This window comes from Bos taurus, chromosome 11 (assembly GCF_002263795.3).
Source record: "Bos taurus isolate L1 Dominette 01449 registration number 42190680 breed Hereford chromosome 11, ARS-UCD2.0, whole genome shotgun sequence".
Taxonomy (NCBI): Eukaryota; Metazoa; Chordata; class Mammalia; order Artiodactyla; family Bovidae; genus Bos; species Bos taurus.
In genome coordinates, this window is record NC_037338.1 from 101,801,578 (window position 1) to 101,823,428 (window position 21,851).

A 21,851-nucleotide genomic window follows, 5' to 3' on the forward strand; every position below is an offset into this window, starting at 1 on the left:
CTTGCCCTGCAAAGCCTACAAGATTCACTACCTGGCTCTTTAAATTTACCCATTCCGGACAAAGACGAGCCATCCTAAAGCAAATTCCTCAGCTGCAGACTACAAAATCCCCAGACACAAGGACCTAGGTATTTCAGCAAGATGTGACTTCCAAAACTAAGTGTCCTACGTAACTGCCAAAAGGTAACTAGAGATAAAGTGGCCAGTGGCCACTGCTATTATCTTAAATACTGGTAACACCCTCCATGTGGCTGGAAAAGAAATAGCCAAGCACGGAAATGTATTTTACGCATGTTCCCAGGGTAAAGCATATCCTAAAACCAATGGCTAGGGGTAGATATTGTTCTAAATTTGGAAATATTTGGTGACAAAGCGAAGTTTCCTTCCCTTTTCTTATCCACGCCCAAAACAACACCCCATGTTTCTCATGAGAAAAATTCCATCACACTTATGGCTTCCATTTCCTACATTTGATCTTTCACTTAACAACAACAAAAAAAGACTAATGGAAGCCCATAAAGTATCCAGATCTCTTAGTACCAAATCTGGCATACAAGAAGCTACCAGCGTTATTGTAATATTATACCCAATATGTTATTACTGTATTATTATTACATCTATTATTGTATCACATATACTTTGCATATGGTAGATACAATATAAAACATATTATAAACACAATGTATTGAACATATATTCTATAACATGTAAATATACTTATAAATAGAAAATACATAATCATCATATATACAATATGCTGTATCATTATATATCTTTATTACATATTATATCACTGTTATACTACTATCCTAACACTAAGCCACTAAGTAGCTGGAGATGCTAAGCCACAAAGTAGTTGCAAGACTTCAGACAAGTTATTTCATTTTTTTTCCCTCTGTTTTTTGGCTGCACCTTGCAGCATGGGGAATCTCAGTTCCGCAACCAGAGACTGAACCTGTGCCCCTGCCCTGGGAGCGCTGCATCTTAACCGCTGGACTGCCAGGGGAGTCCCACTTCACTTCTAAGCCTCGATTTCTTCAAATCGAATTCCTGGCAAAATTAGGGAATCATTTTAGAGTTTTACCACTCTTTTCTAGCCCAAGACTAATTCCAAAAGCATGCTAAATAACCTTTGCTTTGAAAAGTTCTCCTGCCCGGAAGCCTGTGCATGGTCACACCCAATCATGACTTGGAAGCCCACAATGAACGGGTGTGGACATCATCTTTGTCCATCACAGTAATATCCTGATGTTCTGTACTTGTTGACCCAAACTGCCCTTGCAGCAAGCTTTGGAGCAAGCAGTCTAACAGCATATCTATTTTAATAACATTTGGGTTGGTGCCCAATCACGTAGGAGCATTTGGGGAAATAGTAACGAATCGTCCCCCAACAGGAACAGGAAAGAGGAAGAGTCGGTCCTTCGTCACCCTGCTGAACAGCGAATGTTAACGCTAATGACGCTACTGTATCATTTCTGGGCTCACTCTGTCCCTTTCACGTGAGGAAATCAAAAGTGTTTAATAATAATCACTGCTCCCTGGAAGGCAAAAGACAAAAAGTTGTGATGGTAAATGAGAATCCCTGAAATCTTATCATGCCTTTTCTCTGTGAAACTCAACACTTGAATGAGACTGAGCCAAGTCCAATGCAAAAGTCCATGGGAAAACAGAAATTTGAAACAAAAATAGATTCTTAGCCCTGACAATGGCTCCTGAACTTCCCATCCCCTTCTCTGAGCCCCATGCCTGCATCATGGTGGCATTAATAAAACCAGTTTAAGTTTTATAAGGAAAACAATTTCAAAATGACAACACTCAACACAGATGTGCTTGTGGCTACCTGACAAATTTATGCATCGCTCATGAAAATGTTAATACATACATGCCTTTTGGAAAAACAACACAGCAATAGCCCACAGCAGGTTCCTGGACTGGGAACTTTACCTTGAGAACTCGTGCTAAGGAGATCATCTAGCAAATCACAAACATATGAATACAGCTGCTTATTGTTACCTTATCTCTTACAGCAAAAAGAGGAAAACAATGTCAATATCCAGCAGCGGGTGCATGATCTACCAAGTTATGGAAGAGCAACGTGATAGAATGTCACAGTCCTTACGGGAGCGCTAAAGACCACATATGGAAAATACGCATGTGAGTGCAGCAGCTCTGGGAAAGATGGCCAGTAAACAGCTCGTCCTTCGGCTCACCTACCAGGTTTCAGACATGCAAGATGCATTCTCCTCTTGGCATTTTGTCAATTTTTTTCCAATTTCTTCTTTAATAACATCTTTTCACCTAAGATAAAATGTAAATTCCCTGTACTTAACCTAAAAATAACAATAATAAACTCTTACTGAATGTATACTACTTGTCTGGTACTGTCCTAAGTATTTTACATGCATAAACCCCTTGATCCTTGCATCACCCCGTGAGGTAGGTACTATCTACAAAGGAGAAAACTGAGGCCCAAGAGTTAAGGAACTTGCCGACCATCAGCCAGCTCGAAGTGGGAGACCAAGGCATCAACCCTGGCACCTGGGCTCCGGTGTACAGACTCTTAACCACTTTGCAATTAGGAAAGAGACATTTCAACATTATTCAGGATGGGAAAATGGATCCTCCTGGTTAGGAACATATTCCAGTTAACTAGGAACAGCTCAACTATGCCCAGTCCTGCAGTAACTACTTTCAAAGAAATTCAGCACCATACAAAGCACCCCGGGGACCACGGTGCCCAGCAGCATCCATGCCTTCTGCAGGTACTGAACAACAAGGGAGCTCGCACACACGAGCAGCCATGATCGGTGTGGATGATCACTGATTCACAGCTCACCAGGCACCTCTGAGACCATCTGGCATGTGATCCCTTCAACTGAGGGAAGGAAGTGGGTAGTTAGCCAAGCTCCCACTGATAGCTGGCCTGTGTAAAACCAGGGTTCGTTCTATTACGCAACGTGTGATAACACAAATGACTATGATTCATCAAGTGCCTGAGTATGCTAAGGGCTATGACCCCTTACATATATTATCTCATTTAATTGTGCACAACAGTCCTTTGAGGTATGTGCTATTATTAATGTCACACAGAAATCAGGGAACAGGTTGGGATATGTAAAGTCGTGTGGCTGGCCTCTCTCAGCGGGAAGGCCCTGAGTGGGGTGCCGGGAGCGCAGCACCCAGCCCTGCACGTTCTGGAGCATGTTCCGGAGCATGGCAGCCCCCAGAGCGATGGAGTGAGGGCAGACAACAGATGGGGGTGGTGGTGGGGGGAAGGAGGCCAGCTCCAGCTGCAGCCAGAAAAGCCATCAATGGTAATGATCTGGCACACTAGCCAGCTTGGGACAAGCTTGTAGAGGCAAGTCTAAACACCGCTGCTGACTGGAATTCAGACAATTATAAATCTGCCCCTGTGGCAGAGGAACCAGAGAGCGTGCTGAATTTATGCAAATCCGTGACTCCCCACCCCAACCCCGGCCAGGCACCTCCTTCTCGGGGCTGCAAAGCCCATAGGCAGCCCAGCCTGGGAAGCACATTTTTTACAGTCAGTGCTTCCACTGAGGGTGTTGGTTTCACTCACTCACACCCAGCTGTGTACAAATATGCAAATCATTAATATTTCCATTTGCCATGCCAGTGTGGCCTCACACTGGGGGGTTTTCTGAGGGAGATAACCCTGTGCAACTACAGCCACAACGTTTAATTCCCAAGGAAACGTCTGCTCATGTTGTATTCCCCAAAGCCAGAATAACCACCGTCAGCCACCCTTCAAGTTATCCCTGGGGGTTGGAAAAGGACCAGAAGAAACAAGGAAGTCTTCTGAGAGCAGGGGAAGCAGGTGTGCTCCACAGAGGTTCAGTGCAGCTCTAGGCTGAAGGCTTCCCCGGGTGTCTGGTCAAGCATCAACAACCAGACGCTGACGAAATGATTTAAGTACCTTTAGTGAAGCAATTTTTTGCACTGAGAACAACTGTTGATAAATTTAGTCTTTGTGAATTCAGAACTGCTGTAGGATACAGGAGGTTGTACGTGTTTTCATCCCCCAGTGTCTCTACTTTGGGCAGAGAACCGCAAAGCCGGAAGGCAGCACCAGTAGCACCTATCACGCACCAGGAACCACGCAGCGCCTTTCATACCCCAGGCACACCTGTGGTAGAACCGGGAGCCAGGCAGCACTCAGCTCGGCCACCGAGTGCCATATGCTGGGCGGGTGTGGAGGGCAGAACCACAACCCCGACGGACAGCCCTCGGGTTTTGATCAGGTCATGGAGTAACCAGATTCACTTGTTCAAAGTCAGACAGCAAGACAGGGCAGGGCTCTGGCTGGCTGTACCATGGAGAATCATAGAAGCTACTGCCTTATCCCGTCTCCCATCCTGTATTTTTGGGCAGGGACCTGCTAGAACTCAGCATGGTAATACAAAAGATTCCAATTTATCAACTATGGCAAGTATTCGTTAGTGTAAAAACCAAAAAAAGGCTGTACTGTCTCTTTCTTAAGTCTTTGGTTTTGAGAGCTGTAAGAAAAACTAGGATTTTAAGAGTCAGAGAGTGTAACGTTGGTCCCTTCAAAGAGTCTACAGCTCACACTGTTTAAAATCATTAGAGAGACATTACTGCATGTAAAATGCTCTTTTAGGGGGACAGCAAGCAGAGACAGTGAGAGTCATCTTTCTCAAACCAGTATTTTGTCACCTCAGTTTCTTAACTGCCCAGATCTACACAACATGGGAGCAGAAACATAAATGGTCTAAAAAGCAGATAATGATTTCCTTTAAATGTCCCTTCAGAATTTATTCTGGATCTGACCTTCCTAATCACGACTGTCTGGCTCAGGTTAAAGTCTGCCATGGCAGGCCAACAGACAGGCTGGACAGCAGTCAGAGGGAGCCGGGGCCGTTGCAGCAGCCTGCAGCAACCACACAAGAGGCCAAGACCCCGTTTCACTTGCCCCTAAAACAAGGCACTGATTCCACGCCGCGTGCCCTCCAGCCTGGAACCATCAAGTCAGTCCCTGTGATCTCACGTCTGTGCTGAGCCTGGACTTCACATCAGGCTCAGGGTGGTGACGGGGATTCACAAAATCACTCCCGAACACTGTTCTGAAATTACTGCTTCAAAACATCAATAGCCTTTACTGACAAAGACAAACTGTGAAGAACAGATAAACTCCACACCCATTATTGTGGGTCCTTGGCAGAGCATCCACAGATGCTGGATCGGAGAATAAACTTCAGGTACGGGATCTCCCGTGCACAAACCAAATCCCTACACTGGCAGAAACGTGCCCCTGGTCCAAAGGATCTGTGAAGACCCAGAAATCAGCGGCAATTAATTGCTCTTTTTACCCTCAATTCGCTGTGGATTCTGAAATCCCTGCCATCAGTCCCTCTCACTTACATTTCTGAACACAACTAAACAACACAACACAACAGCTTTCATTTTTGTCTGTAAACCCAGCTGCTTCCAGTGGAAATGTCAAGAAGCTTTCATTCATACATTTTCCTAAGGAAAACCAGAGACAACTTGAAAGTAAGTAAAATGTTAAATTCCTGTTCTAACACTGGTGATTTGTGTTATTGGATCATGTGGCTTTGCTTCTCAGTAACTGGAGATACCAGCCCACACAGCAGTAAGAGACAGTGTTGCATCCCAGCCCACATGTAAACACCCGTGTCTGCTAAGAGTCATTCTTTTGAAGGACAAAGTATTATGACATAAAAAGCAACTGCTTTTTTTTTTTTTAATGTTTCTCTCCCCCAAGTGAGTAAAGTACATTAAAGAAAATATAACAAATCTCATATATTACCTGTTTTTCTTACCTATATGCAAGTGTTCACTCACTCACCTGAACCATTTTAGAGTAAAATTATAGCCAGTTTAACCCTTTCCTCCTAAATACTTCAGCATGACGATGCCAAAATGGACATTCTCCTACATGACTCATTACCACCAACACACAATGGTTTTAGCAACAGTTTCCAAATACCATCTACCACCCAGTTCATATTCAAATTTCCTGGTCTGTCCCTCAAACGTCTTTCATCGTTTTTTTATTCAAAGCAGGATTTGATAAAGGACCAGAAAGGAGTACCTTTTCCAAACTAGCTCGTCGACTGATGGAAACTTAGAAGGGTAATGGTAAGTTCGCATCCCACTGACTTTTTTCAAGAAGGAAAAAAAATTGTCCATAACCTGACCACAAAAGACAACTATCACTGACATTTCCATGCGTTCCTCCCAGTTTATTTTTTCTGTTCATACAAGCACGCCCGTGCACACACTTGCGATCAAACTGTCTTGCTACAGGTCAGGTGCTACGTCCCTTCCTTTTTGGCAAGTGGAGATCAAAGAGTCCATACCTGATGAGGCCCTGTGGCCACTATCTTTGGTATTCTGGTGCCTACTGGGTCTGCGGACTGCTGGTCTGCTAGGTTAATAACAGTGAGAAAGGGCAGCAAGGGCCCTGGGACCCTGCTCAAGGGTCCTCCAGTTTCAGGCACACCACAGCACACTGCTGTGGTCCCTCTGGCTTCTTCCTTCTCAGAGCTGACGCTAGCACAAGGCCGAGTGACACGCGGAGGCGGTAATAGGTGCTGCTGTCCTGTGCCATGGACGTCGAGGACAGACAAATACAAGGTCGTTCTTTTTTTTTTTTAATAGGAGATACTTTGAACTCTTTGGAAGAAAGATGCTATATATTTAAAAGCTATTATTAACATTCTCTAAACCAAACTGTCACTAAAAATGCAAACCTCCTGGATATCAAAATTTTTCTTTGGGATATTTTTTAAAACTGAAAAATTTCAACCCAGCGACATGTGCTGCACTAAATAAAAAATCTCAAACTGAACTAAAGTTTTCAGCCAAGTCAGGCCATCACAGAGCTGCAAACCATTTCATTCCTTAGCAGAACTGTCTGTTTATTGTCTCCAGACCATGCTGAGCTGGAAGCACGGTCTGACCTGCAGGCTCAGGTCTGGTTTTACACCGAAGCGTCCCAACAGATGGCGGCCGAAGCCCTTCTTCCTGGGTACAAAGCGTGGGGTCTTCTTACCTTGTTTCCAGGGACACAGGTGGCTTCGTTTCAGGGGCTTCTGTTTTTCAACAGCATTGCCCATTCTAAATTAAGCCAGAGGATCACAGAGCCCTTCCAAGCCCAAGTGTCTTTGCTGAAGAGCAAACACAGACCAAGTCACCAGCTGGACAGGGATTCATCTCTCAGACATCCCCATCACCCAGCGGCAAGCCCATGCAAAAAAGACTTGAACTCTGCTCTGAAGGTCTTTGCTTCCTGCCTCTCCAACTCTCTTCACTTCCAGGGAGGAAATCAGAATACAAGCCTTGTTACCGCCCTGGCGGTGGGTCTCCGGACCCGTCTATTCTAGGAGCACCTCCTCGGCTTTCCTGACACTCCAATACTCATCGCCACAGCAGCAGCCTCGGAGACTGAACTTCATTTCCAAACCCCATCAAAGCTGCTTTTCCTTGGGGGAGGAGTGGGAAATCACATGATCAAGAAGCTGAAAGCTAAAAATAGACCAGTTTGGGGGTGTGCCACAAGAAACATTGTCACAGAGACCCCAGGGTCACACCTTCTTTTTAAGGTTCTAGCCCTTAGACCAGTGTGCATCACGGGACAAGTTCCATCGGCGAAAACAAACTGACTTCATTAAGACTGTGTTTCCAAGGGGAAAAGTAAACAAACATCAAAATGCAAGCTGCACTTCAGTTTCCAAAGAAGAAGAGCTCAGAGGACAAACAGGAATTTGCAACCTCAAGCTCCAGTCATACAGTCTACGTTGGAATTAACATTTCTGGAGAAAATGCCGCACCACCTAAATTCTGAACAACAGATTTCCTGGAAGAAAAGGCATGAAATCATACACTTTTTTGTGGGGGAAAAAATTAAAGAAAAGAAAATGTCAAGGTACACGGAAAGATTTCACTGACTGAGATCCCAGAGCCTGAGGGTAGAAAAGCTCTTCAGGAATCTCTGGAGCGCAGGCGGTGGGGAGACTGAGGCCCCACACCCAGGGCCAGATTCTGGCCTGCCCACGGAGCACAGTGGCGTCGGTTTCCTCATCCGTTAGCTGCGCAGAATGCCGAAGTCCCACCTCCTCAGCTGCGATGAGGACCAAATAAGACAGACACTTAGGAGTCCCCTCGGGACATCGTTACCACCATCAAGTCACACAGTTTGACTGTGAAACTACAGTAGCTCGGAAGGCAAATACCTGGCTTCAGCCAATTTGGCCAAAGGCATGCAATCAAAGTGACTGGAAGGTAGGATGGGGAGCCAGAGTAAAATTTAAAGACAAAAAATGCCCATGGAGCCAGAGAGATGGCATCTAAAAGGCACTCGGTGCGCCAGGGCTTCCACTGCTCAGCGTGCTGCACCACGGCCAGGGCGCCACACCGGCCACGGCCCCTTCCAAGGGAGCAAGAGAATCCTGCCGGCGTGTGCAGGACCAAAGAAGCCACATCCAGATCTCTACAGGAGCCTGAGGTTTCTGATTCCCATCTACCAACACAGAAGTCATTTTCACACGATCGTGGCCCGAGAATCCAGACTTCTCAAAGCCAATAGCACGTGTCTGTTCCACTTGCCCAGTGACCGGGCGAGAAGGAGAGCGGGTGCTTCAGGGAGGGCACTACCACCCACAACCCTCATACTGCGCACGGAACGCTCCTTCCAGTCAAACCACAACCACGAACTGGGAAAGAGCGCAGACCTGAGCTCCAGCCGCCCGGAGGGGCCGCGGCTCGAACACCCACAGCACACCCAGCGCCCCATCCGCATCACCATCAGTGACGGCCCCACCCTTCTGACACATTCTGAAGGGCCCTCAGTTTCCTTCCCCAAACCGTAATAATTTTCCTCAGGCAAGTGTTCAGTGCCAGATATGTCTGACCTCATTTCTTCCACAAGAAATTTAGTTCAACTTATCTATAGAAGCACAATAGATCAAAGAAGTTCTTCTTTTGAACCTGCATCCTAATGTCTCTTTTCACCTAAAGAACGTTTTAACATATCAAATGCTCTGCACACAATGCCGCCCAGCACCAGCAGAGTACCCAGACACACAGATGCCTAATGACGGATGGACAGACAGGCAGACAGGAGGACTAAACAAATGAAGACGTCTCTGCCCGCCCCAACAGATACAGCCTACAGTGGGTGAGCCAGAGCTTCTAGTCCGCAAACTCTCCTTGTGGCAAGAGCCAGGGCACAGGCCACCAGAGCACTGTTCCGTCTGCCTTCGCCACTCCTCAGCTCAGGCTGAGTCCCCAGTGGGGAGCGTCACCCGCATCTTTCTCAACCCTGTTGGTCTGCAGAGCCCCTGACGTCAGGGACTGGCCGGGTCTGGGTCAGCTCCCCATGTGCCGGAGCACGCACGACAGCGGTTCACTGCTGGAAGCCGGGCTTGAGGCCGACTCCGCCACTGCTGAGCTAGAGGCTGCCACGTTCGACCCCTGAGGAAAAGATCCCCAGCTCCAGACAGCTGTGTTACTGCCGAACCTTCCAAACCACCTGGAGATGTCCCTGAGAGCAGCTCTGAAGGGAGGACCCTGTGGGTCAGCTGTGTCTCAGGGGACCTCGGCCTCCCAAAAGGATTCCCTGCGAACTGCAGGGGGCTGGGGACAGGGAAAGATGAATCTGACGGGCTTTTCTTAGATAGCGTCTCCGGGTTTGTCCCTGAAGGGCAAGTGACCATCTAACCCACAGCTCGGGGGGACACGGGGCTCTCAGGTGACAGCGGTCAGAAGAGAAGCGCCTCCCGAATGGCAAGCGCACGGCCAGCATCCTGGCCTCCACGTCCTGTGCAATCACCCCGAGGACGCCGCGAGGTAAGGCTGCTGTCAGTCAGAGGCCCCGGGATCGGGAGCATGACTACCACAGGCCCCAAGTCGCCGACTCATGGAACAGCAGGGCCTAAAGGACACAGACGGACAAAACCGTCTCCCCTAAGAGCTTGGGGGGGGTCGGGGGGCGGGCAGAGCTGGGGTCAAGGCGCCACCCTCAGTGACACAGCCAGATCCAGACCCCAGAATCTTAACTCTTGGCTGGGCAACCTGCCACCTCTCCCTCCTGACCAGACAGGGGAAGGAGCGGGAAACGCTGGCTTTGGAGGAGAGCTGGCCCAATCTGGAACTCTAGCTGGGCACCTTCCAGCTGGGTGACTTTGAGAAAGGAACTTGACCTCCCTGGACCTGATTTTTTCATATGGAAAATATGTACTAGCAGGTTGCCTACTTCATAGGGCAGTCTAAAGCTTTAGATGATATTTTAAAGGTGCCTGGCACACTTAAATAGTTACTGGGTTTCTTTAATATTCTTTTATCATCTATGAATATCCAACTTTAGAGCCAATACATTAAAGATAAATTCTTTGCCATCATGAGGGATATTTTCCTTCTGTATCAGTAAGATTCACTGTAACATTCTGGTTAACAACCTACTCCCTTAGTGCAAATAGTTTCACTTACAAACATTTGTATCATCAGAATAATACAAGCAACATAAGCTGGGGAGGTAGCACTGCGTCTATTGACGTCTCAAGTGTTTACCGAGTCCTAGTCTCAATGCAGGGATTCCCTGGGGACTCAGTGGTAAAGAACCTGTCTGCCAAGCAGGAGGCATGGCTTCGATCCCTGGATTTGTAAGACCCCCTGGGGAAAGGAATAGCAACTAGCTCCAGTATTCTTGTCTGGGAAATCGCATGGACAGAGAAGCCTGGCTACAGCCCATGGGGTGGCAAAAAGGGTTGGACATGACTTAGGGACTAAACAACAACAATAACAACACCCTCAATGCAAGCTGCAACTGGATTCAGAAGAGACCTTCGTCAGGGAGTCCTGCAAGGCACTGCCCACTGCTCAAAAGAGAAAGGTCTGGGATGGCTGTCATGCACAACTTCAACCCCCACCCCCGCGGGCAGGAGACGGAAGCTGGGCTCGCCAGCGGGCGCCCAGAGCTGACGTGTAGCTTCGTGCACGGAATTTGTCTGCTGGGAGGAAAGGCTGATGTTGGTCACTTCCCCTCCAGAGGAAAACACAACAATACAAGGAAGCACCAAGCACGGTGGGAATGTTCCAAAGCGGGAGCTGCAGCTCCGTCCAGAGCGCAAACAAAGGGGAGGGCCGGCCTGGAGGCCAGACCAGCCAGACCGAGGCACAAAGTCTGGGAGCCAGTCTGCTCGGTGCCCTCAGCCCTGCTTTGAAGTGATGTTTCTGCCCAGCGCCACGGAAATTGCTGATGGCGAAGGCGCGTCTCGAGCAGTGCGTCACAGGAAACGCAGACCGGGGCTCTCTTACGACACACGCATGCACACTCACAGGTCAGTCTGACTGTTATGGCCTGAGTGGCCTGAGACTCACCCCACAAATGGGGAGACTCAGACAAGGCAAGCAAAGAATCACTCAATTACCACTGTAGTCAGTGCTGAGAAGCTCAGGGCAGGGGAAGCAAGTCTATCAGGGTCACCTAATCTAATCTGGGCGGTCAGGGAAGGGTGAGACTTGGAGGAGGAGCTGCCCAAGCACACGGGGAAGCACGTCCTGGGCCAGAACAGCATGTGCAAAGGCCCTGTGCAGCTGGAGGTATGCAAATGGGGGAGGCGGATGGGGGTCAGGTTGGGCAGAGCCTTTGAGGTCCAGGGTTTCATCTCACGGGCTTCAGGGGATGTCCAAAGGGTTGACCAATGCACGTGCATTTATTTTCCTGGGAAGAGAAGTCCCTGGCATTCATTAAAGTCCCAAAGACTTCCAAAAGGTTGAAATCCACAGAGCTAGTCCAATCCTCTCATTCCAAAACAAGGAAACTCAGGTCCTCTTTTGAAGGAAAGACATCTTCCCAAGGGTTCACAGATAACCAGAGAACCCTCCTCACTGGATCTCAGGCTGGTGTTTTTCCACAGCTAGCCAGCTGCCTTCCTCCGGCAGGGGAATGTCAACAACAACAAAGCGCTAACCTTCACTGAATACGGATACTGCGTCCCGCGCAAGACGGCTTTGTTTCTGTCCAGGCAGGCCCAGAAGCGACACTCGACAGAACGACCCGTGAAGCCCTCCAGTCCATCGCTCCTGGGGTTTGACCCAACCTGCAAAATACCAAGAGCAGGACCCCCGATTCCAAGGCACCCCACAGCAGACCCTGGCAGATGATGCTGGCTCATGAAGGAAGGGCAACAGCGGCAGAGTCTCACTGCTCAGTTAGCATCTAGCCCTTTAAAGAAGCAGCTGCTCGCTCGCTGTTCTTTCTGAAGTCATGACGGGCCAGGAACAAAACTGCAGGACATGGAAGGGAGGAAGCCCACACCCTCAACTTTATCAAATCCACCTGAAACTGAGAGAAATGAACTATTTTTTCAAGTGAACAAAAACAGTCATTTTCTCCTTGCGACTTACTTCACAATTACATGGACTACTCAAGGGAAAGTATGTGTGGAGAACACCTCCTGAGCTTTGATGCTTCCTGGAAGACCCAAAAGAGGAAGTCACCTCCCGGAGTGACAGGCATTAGAGGCCTTTGGGAGTCTAGTCCCCCAACTTCCTCTCTCACCTTCCTCTCCCACATCCCCTCTCAGGAGCCTTTTCTTTAGCCACAGGGGCAGTGCCTGGTGAGAACCTGCTCCTGTGAGCCCTCCTGTGCTGAGTCCCACCTCCTTCCTCTCCAGTAAAGCAGATGAAACCCAACGGTCAACATCTGGCAGACTGTCAATGGGTATCCATCAAGGGGACCCACAATCTCTGCTTCAGTTGGAATGTGACAGGTTCAGAAGAGGCAACATCCTCACTGGGGAAAGGCTCCCATCACCTTCCTCCCACCCTCAAAGCCCCCAGGATCTGTGGGCTCCTGCCCTTTACAGCGGAGAAGGCAATGGCACCCCACTCCAGTACTCTTGCCTGGAAAATCCCATGGATAGAGGAGCCTGGTAAGCTGCAGTCCATGGGGTCGCAAAGAGTTGGACATGACTGAGCGACTTCACTTTCACTTTTCACTTTCATGCATTGGAGAAGGAAATGGCAACCCACTCCAGTGTTCTTGCCTGGAGAATCCCAGGGACGGCGGGGCCTGGTGGGCTGTCATCTATGGGGTTGCACAGAGTTGGACACGACTGAGGTGAGTTAGGAGCAGCAGCAGCAGCCCTTTACAGCAGCCCACTTGGAGATGTCACCCATCGTGACCAGGCAGCCTCAGCACGGGCGGGGCTGGGGGGAGCCTCAGCAGCACTCTCCAGGAAACACATTCCTGGGTAAAGATGCACAGCCTTCCCCACTCTGAGGCTGAGCCCACCCCAACACGTGCTTTTGTCCTCTCATTCAAAGAGAATCCGTGAGCTTCCCATGTGCCTCCCGAGCTCTGGTGACAAGGCAGCCAACAAGGAGCTCACCTCCTTACAAGAGAGGAGAGCACACAAGCAGCAGCAAAGGAACATCATATTAGACACCAACGACGAAACAGAGGCAGGGCTAGGGGACAGTGAGGAGACAGCTTGACGGGGTGTTACTTCAGGCCCCAGGGGACCTGGGAGCAGAGGCCTGCGGGGCGGGAGGGGGCACCCGTCACAGTCACCCAGGACAGCTCTGACTCAGGAGCTGCGTGCTCCCTGTGCGAAGCTCACCACCCCCACCCCGGGGCCATGCACTCCCTGAGCGAGAGGGTCAGCAACCCCCCAGGTCACGGGACAGCACACAGCGGAGGCAGCCCCTGAAGCCAGGCTCCTGAGCCCCTCTTGGCTCCCTGTGGGGGCGGGAGGCATCACCTCTATACCTGGGGCAAGCGCGCGCCAGGCAGAGGGAGGAGCAAGGGCACGGCCTGAGGCAGGAGTGTGCTCGGGAGCCTCCAAAAACACCCAGGGGAGAAGCTCAGGCGGCCGAGCCGCAGGGCAGAACAGCCAGGGACAGGGCTGCAGGCGGGCCAGGCAGGGCTCTGGCTTTCGGTCACGGTGTAGAGCCACGGACGGCCTGGATCAGCCCGGTTTGATCTAATTCACGCTCTGGCTGTTGAACGAAGACTGGACAGCTGTGAGGGGGAGTGGGGACCCAGAAGCCAGTCGGGAGGGCACCAGGGCAGCACAGGGAGGGGCAGCACTGGCTGGAGCACAAGTCAGCAGAGACGGGTGAGAGACGGGAGGCCGGGCACACCCGGGGTAAGCCCAGGGGACCGGCGGGTGGTCAGGTGTGGGCAACAAGAGAAGAGTCCGAGAGGACTCCCGGATTTTATGGGCCTGATCAGTTAGGCCAAAAATGTCATTATTTAGTGACTTCCCTGATAGTCCAGCGGCTAAGACTCCACGCTCCCAATGCAGGGGGCCTGGGTTCAACCCCTGGTCAGGGAACTAGATCCCTCGTGCCAGAACTAAAGCTCCTGCCTGCTGCAATGAAGACTCAAGATCCCATATGCGGTGACTAAGACCTGGCGAAGCCAAATAAACATTTAAACAAAAAAAAAAAAACCTCTTTTAAAAAATGGCATTATTCACTGTCATGGACACCCTGGGAGGAGCCAGTGATGCGGGAAGTAAGGTGGTGAAGCAGGAGCCCTGGTTTAGTTTAGACACATCAAGTCTGATGCTGACAAGACAGCTAAGTGGAGATGTAAGCGGGCAGTCTGCAGTTCAGGGGACAGTTGGAGGCTGGACACGCACATTTGGGGATGACCAGTATTTAGATGGCATTTAAAGACAAGGGACTAGCACAGGCGTAGAGAGCAAACTTATGGTTACCAAGAAGGGGAGAGGAGATAGGATGAACTGGGATATAAGGAGCGACATATACACAGTACTATGTATGAACAGGTAACTAATGACGAACTGCTGTATGTATAGCTCAGGGAGCTCTACTCCACGATCTGTGGTGACCTAAAAGAGAATGAAATCTAAAAAAAGGAGTGGGTACATGTATCAGATCAGATCAGATCAGTCGCTCAGTCGTGACCCCGTGAATCGCAGCACGCCAGGCCTCCCTGTCCATCACCAACTCCCGGAGTTCACTCAGACTCACGTCCATCAAGTCAGTGATGCCATCCAGCCATCTCATCCTCTGTTGTCCCCTTCTCCTGCCCCCAATCCCTCCCAGCATCACAGTCTTTTCCAATGAGTCAACTCTTCACATGAAGTGGCCAAAGTACTGGAGTTTCAGCTTTAGCATCATTCCTTCCAAAGAAATCCCAGGGCTGATCTCCTTCAGAACGGACTGGTTGGATCTCCTTGCAGTCCAAGGGACTCAAGAGTCTTCTCCAACACCACAGTTCAAAAGCATCAATTCTTCAGTGCTCAGCCTTCTTCACAGTCCAACGCTCACATCCATACATGACCACAGGAAAAACCATAGCCTTGACTAGATGAACCTTTGCTGGCAAAGGAATGTCTCTGCTTTTGAATATGCTATCCAGGTTGGTCATAACTTTCGGCTTCCCTTGTGGCTCAGCTGGTAAAGAATCTGCCTGCAAAGCGGGGAGACTTGGGTTCGATCCCTAGGTTGGGAAGATCCCCTGGAGAAGGGAAAGGCTACTCACTCCAGTACTCTGGCCTGGAGAATTCCATGGACTATATAATCCATGGGATTGAAAAGAGTCAGACATGACTGAGCGACTTTCACTTCATGACTGATTCATTCTGCTGTCAGCAATAAACTAACAACATTATAGATTATACGCCAATAAAAATTTAAAAAAGAAAAAAAAAGACATGGGACTAGACTGCTGAGGAAGAGACTGGAGGACTCAGCCCTGCTGCTGCTAAGTCGCTTCAGTTGTGTCCGACTCTATGCGACCCCATAGACGGCAGCCCACCAGGCTCCCCCGTCCCTGGGATTCTCCAGGCAAGAATGGGTTGCCATTTCCTTCTCCAATGCATGAAAGTGAAAAGTGAAAGTGAAATCGCTCAGTCGTGTCCGACTCTAGCGACCCTATGGACTGCAGTCTACCAGGCTCCTCTGTCAATATTCCAAAACTGAGAGTCTGGAAGAGCAGAGAATCCAGAAAAGGAGGGCTGAGATGGACGTGTCTACGTGTAACCACAACACTTACACATTAAGACAAGCCAGAAGCTTGTTTAAAAAAAAAAAAAATACCATGATGTTTTTAAAGTACTAAATTTTAAACAAAATTTCAGTTTTAGAGTCTGGTTCTCAGGTCCTAGGTGCTTAGTTTTAAACTGTCTTGCTAATCATGGTGACAAATCAAACTAATCAATTAGCTAATGTCCCAGGGCACAGTATACACGGAGTGTGAGATTCATCAGAGTTTTCCTCATAGCTGCCAACCTTCTGGCATATTCTTGTCAGAGCTAATTAGAGCACTGCCTTTCACCTCGCAAGATGCTGACAAGAACACTCGCTGGAAGAGGAGGAGCTGTGAACGTCGTCCTTCTCCTGCTGGTCCCCTGTGCCAATCTTCTTCACTCTGAGGTGTCTGTGCTGCTCATCCATTTAAAAAGGATTCATTTCAGTACCGGGCAATGGTTTACCCTCATTCCTCCACGTGCCAACCGACTAAGTCACGTAAACCTCAGCTTTCTCATCTGTAAAATGAAGTCACTCTCAGCTCCCCACGGTGCTGCTAATGGGATTAAATACACACAGTACAGCTCCTGGCATCAACGTTTATAAACTGTTTTCTACATCCCTCCTCACCCTCCAGGAGCCACTTTTCAGGTTAGATCCCGAGGAGTCTTTTCATTCCTCTCCATACTTAACTTTAAGCAGTGATTCCCAAGTGCCCCCATCCCAACACCCACCCCACCAGCAGCACCTGGGTTGTCATTCTGTCTCTCAGTCATGTCTGACTCTTTGCAACCCATGGACTGGAGCACGCCAGGCTTCCCTGCCCTTCACCATCTCCTGGAGCTTGCTCAAACTCAGGTCCGTTGAATCGGTGATGCCATCTAACCATCTCATCCTCTATTGTCCCCATCTCCTCCTGCCTTCAATCTTGCCCAGCATCAGGGTCTTTTCCAATGAGTCAGCTCTTTGCATCAGGTGGCCAAAGGACTGGAGCTGCAGTGTCAGCCCTTCCGATGAATATTCAGGGTTGATTTCCTTTAGGATTCACTGGTTTGATCTCCTTGCTGTCCAAGAGACTTTTGAGAGTTTTCTCCAATACCACAGTTCTAAAGCATCAATTCTTCAGTGCTCAGCCTTCTTTATGGTCCAACTCTCACATCCGTACCTGACTACCGGAAAAACCACAGCTTTGACTATATTGACTTTTGTCGGCAAAGTAATGTCTCTGCTTTGTAATACACTTGTCTAGGATCACCTGGGTACTTGTTAGAAATGCCAGTTCTCAGCTCAACTCCAGAACTGCTCAAGCAGAAACCAGGGGCTGGAGCGAGCACAGCAACCTCCAGGTGCTAAAACCTGAGACGTACTGGAAAAGGTGGGTCGCATTCTGGGGCACCCAGCAGGTCCTCAGAACAGGGACCCCCGACCTGTCCTGTCATCAACACCTGCTAACATAACAGGCTGTAAACTGCCAATCTGTCATAAACACAAACTTCCTACCTTTCTGGTTGTTTTCTTTAAACGTCAACTGTAGCACTTGAATAAAAAGTCTTAAAAAATTCAACCTCCATCCTTCTTTCTACAGCAACAGGGAAAAGAAAATCTCTAACTTAACCCAAGATTACTGTCCCCATATAATTATTTTTCCAATTCTCTCCGTAAGACTTGACACAAACACTAAGATCCTTCCCATCCATTCCAAAGAATATGAATTTAAGATCTGGTTAATCTAACTTTTCTCACAAGGAAAATACATTCTGGTTGTTGTATGTACATGTTTATTGTTGCTGTTGTTGAAAAACCAAATAGTCCTAGGTTTTGATGCTTCCATGAATTCAGCAACTGGAATGTAAGAAGTGGCAGATGCCCACAGGGAGAACAGGGCCAAAACCGAACTCAGCTGACCCTCTAGGGACTCTATAGCCCTGACCCCGCCCTGGAACAGGCTGTATTTCTGAAACAGCTGTCTCACTGCAAAAACAAGACCCTCTCCAGCACAAACGTGTGGCACTCAGGAGCTGTAAATGATTCCAGATCAGGACACTTCTGAGAGTGACAGGGAGGGTGCTATTAATAATCCTGCCAGGACAGCAGGTGGGGCCGGGATGTGAGATCGTCACCCCATCTGTCGCGTCTGCCTGAGCCCAGTGATCTTCAAGCTCTTTTTCCTGAGGTGTCCAGACATCTAACTGCAAGGCGAGGCAAGAGTGATGTTTATAAGCAGAACTCTAGAGCCTGATTCTTCGATCAAAGGCTAGACCTCGCATGGAGGGGAGCCCTGGACAGGCTCAGTGCAGACCCGGAGAGCAGGTGCCTGGCTCAGTTATCACTGTGCCCCAGCACCTCTCGTCAGGAACTAAAGACAGCAGGTGCTCAAGAAAGCAGCTCAGAGCCTGAATCAAGGCTTCCTGCTGTATTTCCTTGACTCTAAAAGGTAAATTCCTTCATAGTTTCACATTTGAAATCAGAGTGTGTTGTTTTATTATCAACCCTGCTAAGGTAATTTCCTGAGAAGTGTTACTGTATCACTAGTATGTCTTACATGTGTTGGTGCCACAGGATTGAAAGACGCAGTGACTGCCTATCACCCCAGATTCATAGACATGTTCACGATACTCGTGGGATAGAGACTTGTGACAATCTCGAGGCGACAACTCCTAAAGGGAGGCACTGTTTCATCTAACACTACCAGCGCTTCCCTGGCCTTAAAACTCTTAAGAGAAAGACTGGACCTTGCTTCCGTAGGCCATCCTCTCTCGGCCCCTCCCCCAAGTCAATGATACCTTCTTATGAATGCGGCCAAGAGCCTGGAATCCGATCAAGCAGAGCTAGTGCAAATCCCATCTGTGCGGTCCAACTCAGTGGGTGCCGACGAGGACGGTCTCCAGGCAGAAGATTGGACGGAAGTCCCCGACAGGCTTGTGAGGATCTTACTAAGAGCCCTCAGCGTGTGCCAGACTACTGCACCCACTGAGCTCTGGGCTCACCTCGACCTCTACACCTCCAGGACTTCTCTCCCACTCACAGCACTGCCCTCCTCAGACCAATGAAGGATGAAGGACGGGAACCAAAGGCTACCACAGGGCAGCAGTGGGTAATCCCTGCTAGGACGGCCCTTAAGGAGCTGAGCGCAGCTGAGGAGTGTCGTGTAAGGTGGGTGGGGGGGTCCATCCTGGCTGAGAAGTTTCCGGCTCCACAGAAGCCCACATCTCATGATCATACAGGCTCGCTCAGTTATAAAAGTCGCTGCTCTCAGGGAACCCAGAGTATCATGTCCCATGGGTACCTGTAGTTCACCTAGAGGTCCTCCCAGCCCAGATGTAATTCATTAAACCAGAGGTCATTTCTAACATGAGCACTGCTCCCTAGTAATATATTTGGCATATTCCATCATTTAAAAAATTTTTTAATATAACTTACCATATTTAAGATTGAATAACTATAATACAAATAAATACTAAAAAATAATTGGTATCCACAGTACTTTTTTAAACGTATTGTCATAAAACTTACTGTCTTCACTATCTTTAGGTGTACAGGTCAGTGGTGAGAAGTGCATTCACACTGCTGGGCTACTCTCATTACCATCCACTCACAGGACTCTCTTTGTCCTGTAAAACTGGACTTAAACACTAATTACATGTTAAACAGTAATTCCCCATTCTCCCTTCTCCTAGCCCCTGGCAACCGCTATTCCACTCACTTTCTGTCTCAACGATCTGATTATTCTAGGTGCGTCACACAAGTGGGACTGTACAATCGTTGTCCTGTGTCTAACATTTCACTTAGCACAAAGTCCTCAAGGTTCATCCATGCTGACAGGATGTCCCTCCTTTCTAAGGCTGGATAATGTCTCACTGTGTACACACGTATCACACTTAGCTCATCCATCATCTGATGACAGGCACCTTTTGGCTATTGTGTGAATAATACTGCTATGAAACCGGATACACAAATACCTTTTTGAGTCCCTTCCTTCATTTCTTTTGGGTCTATTACTCAGAAGCAGAATTCTTGAATCATACAGTTATTCTATTTTTAATTTTTTGAGAAATTGCCAGTTTTCCATAATGGGCACACCATTTTACATTCTCACCAAGAGTGCAGAGGGTTCCGATTTCTACATGTCCTGCCCAACGCTTGTTATTTTCTCATGTTTTAAAGCAGACATCCTGATGGGCCTGAGGCGCTGTCTCACTGTGGTTGCGGGATACATGTCACTAATGGTTAGCGATGCTGAGTATTTTTTCATGTGTTTATTGGCCATCTGCATATCTTTTTTGGAGATGTCTACTCAAGTTTTTTAATTAGGCTGTTTGATATTTTCTGTTTGTCAAATGCCAGGCAACAGAGCTAGTTAACCAAAGTCAAATTCTATGCAGATAAACAATAATGATGTCCATACAATGGAATACTACTCAGCTATAAAAAGGAGTACACTAAATAGAAGCAGTAACTTCATGTACCTCAAAGGCAGCATGCTAAGTGAAAGAAGCCAATTTCCAAAATTACATGCTGTATGGCATTCCGGAAAAGACAAAAGTATAAGGACAGAAAACAGACCAATGGCCACCAGCAGCCAGAAGTGGAGAAACGGTTTGACAGCCAAAGGACAGCGGGAAGTCTTTGTCTTTTTCCCTCCTGGGGTGATGGAACTGTTCTCAATCTTGATTGTGGTGTGTGTGTATTCAGTCACTCAGTTGTGTCCTTCTCTTTACGACCCCATGGACTGTAGCCCACCAGGCCCCTCTGTCCATGGGATTTCCCAGGTAAGATTACTGGAGTGGGTTGCCATTTCCTCCCCAGGGGATCTTCCAGACCCAGGGATCAGATGCATTTCCTGTGTCTCCTGCACTGCAGGTGGATTCTTTACCGCTGACTCACTGAGGTTACACAAATTTACAGATAAGTTAAAACCCAAAGAACCAGAAACTCAAAAAAAGGTCAGTTTTACTATAGGTAAAATTTTAAGAAATTCACATGCAGAAGGGGAAAGGGCTCTCCGTTTATCCACAGAGGCACTGTGCTAACCACTTTACAAGCATCATCTCATGGAATCCTTACAAAACTTCAGGAATGCGTAAATACTGTCACTCGAGCCCAGGTCTGACTAAACTAGGAGAAACTAAGTCCTGATTATTCAGACACCCAAGATTCCATTTGATCGTTCCAAGATCAGGGGTGTTTGCAAATTATTATTTATCAGACACGACTGGAGCGACTTAGCAGCAGCAGCAGCAGCTTTCATGCACTGGAGAAGGAAATGGCAACCCACTCCAGTGTTCTTGCCTGGAGAATACCAGGGACACGGGGAGCCTGGTGAGCTGCCACCTATGGGGTCGCACAGAGTTGAACACGACTGAAGCGACTTAGCAGCAGCAAGAATTCAGGCTTGGCAGGACCACGTCCACACGTCATCTTTCTCTCCAGGGACTGGGTCCACAGGGTGCCTGTCAGATCCTTAGCGGCACTTAATGACCTTAAAAAGCTCAAGAACCACCGCTCCCTATCGAGGTCCAGGGAGGGTCTGAGGCCTGCCCAGAGGACATGGCTCTGGGTGACAGCGCCAGGCCGGGAGGGAAGTCCCCTGATACTCAGGCTGGCGCTCTCCGTGGTCCTCGAACGCCACAGTTCCAACCAGCGCTGGTGACAGTGACTCATGCTCCCGTGATGATCTGAGTCTACAGGACCCTCCCAGCAGGAGGTGCGCTGCACGACCAGGCTGGGACCAGACTACACAGGCCTGAAATGGAGCCCAGGTTCCCAGTCCAAGTCCCAGCTCGGTCAAATATAAAAACTGCATTCTACAAGCCTGCACATTTAGGGTAATTAATAGACAG

General features: G+C 48.6%; 1 protein-coding gene and 1 long non-coding RNA gene across 23 annotated transcripts in view; one reads left to right on the forward strand and one right to left on the reverse strand.

Annotated features, from left to right (window-relative positions):
• The window catches only part of RAPGEF1 (Rap guanine nucleotide exchange factor 1), a 137,264-nt gene that overhangs the window by 104,611 nt on the left and 10,802 nt on the right, over positions 1–21,851 (reverse strand). For 11 of the 22 annotated variants that reach the window (XM_059891267.1, XM_059891264.1, XM_059891270.1 and 8 more), the window contains exon 1: positions 7,058–7,490. The exons of 10 other annotated variants lie outside the window; for them this stretch is intronic. In XM_059891267.1, coding sequence (XP_059747250.1) covers positions 7,058–7,121 — 64 coding nt within the window. In that variant the 5' untranslated portion in view covers positions 7,122–7,490. Of the gene's footprint in view, positions 1–7,057; positions 7,491–21,851 lie in introns of those variants that run through there. One more of the 22 variants, NM_001205872.1, reaches the window with a different exon arrangement.
• LOC112448847 (uncharacterized) lies at positions 10,893–14,462 on the forward strand. The gene is made up of 2 exons (XR_003037297.2): positions 10,893–11,604; positions 11,922–14,462. It is a non-coding gene; the product is annotated as an uncharacterized lncRNA (long non-coding RNA).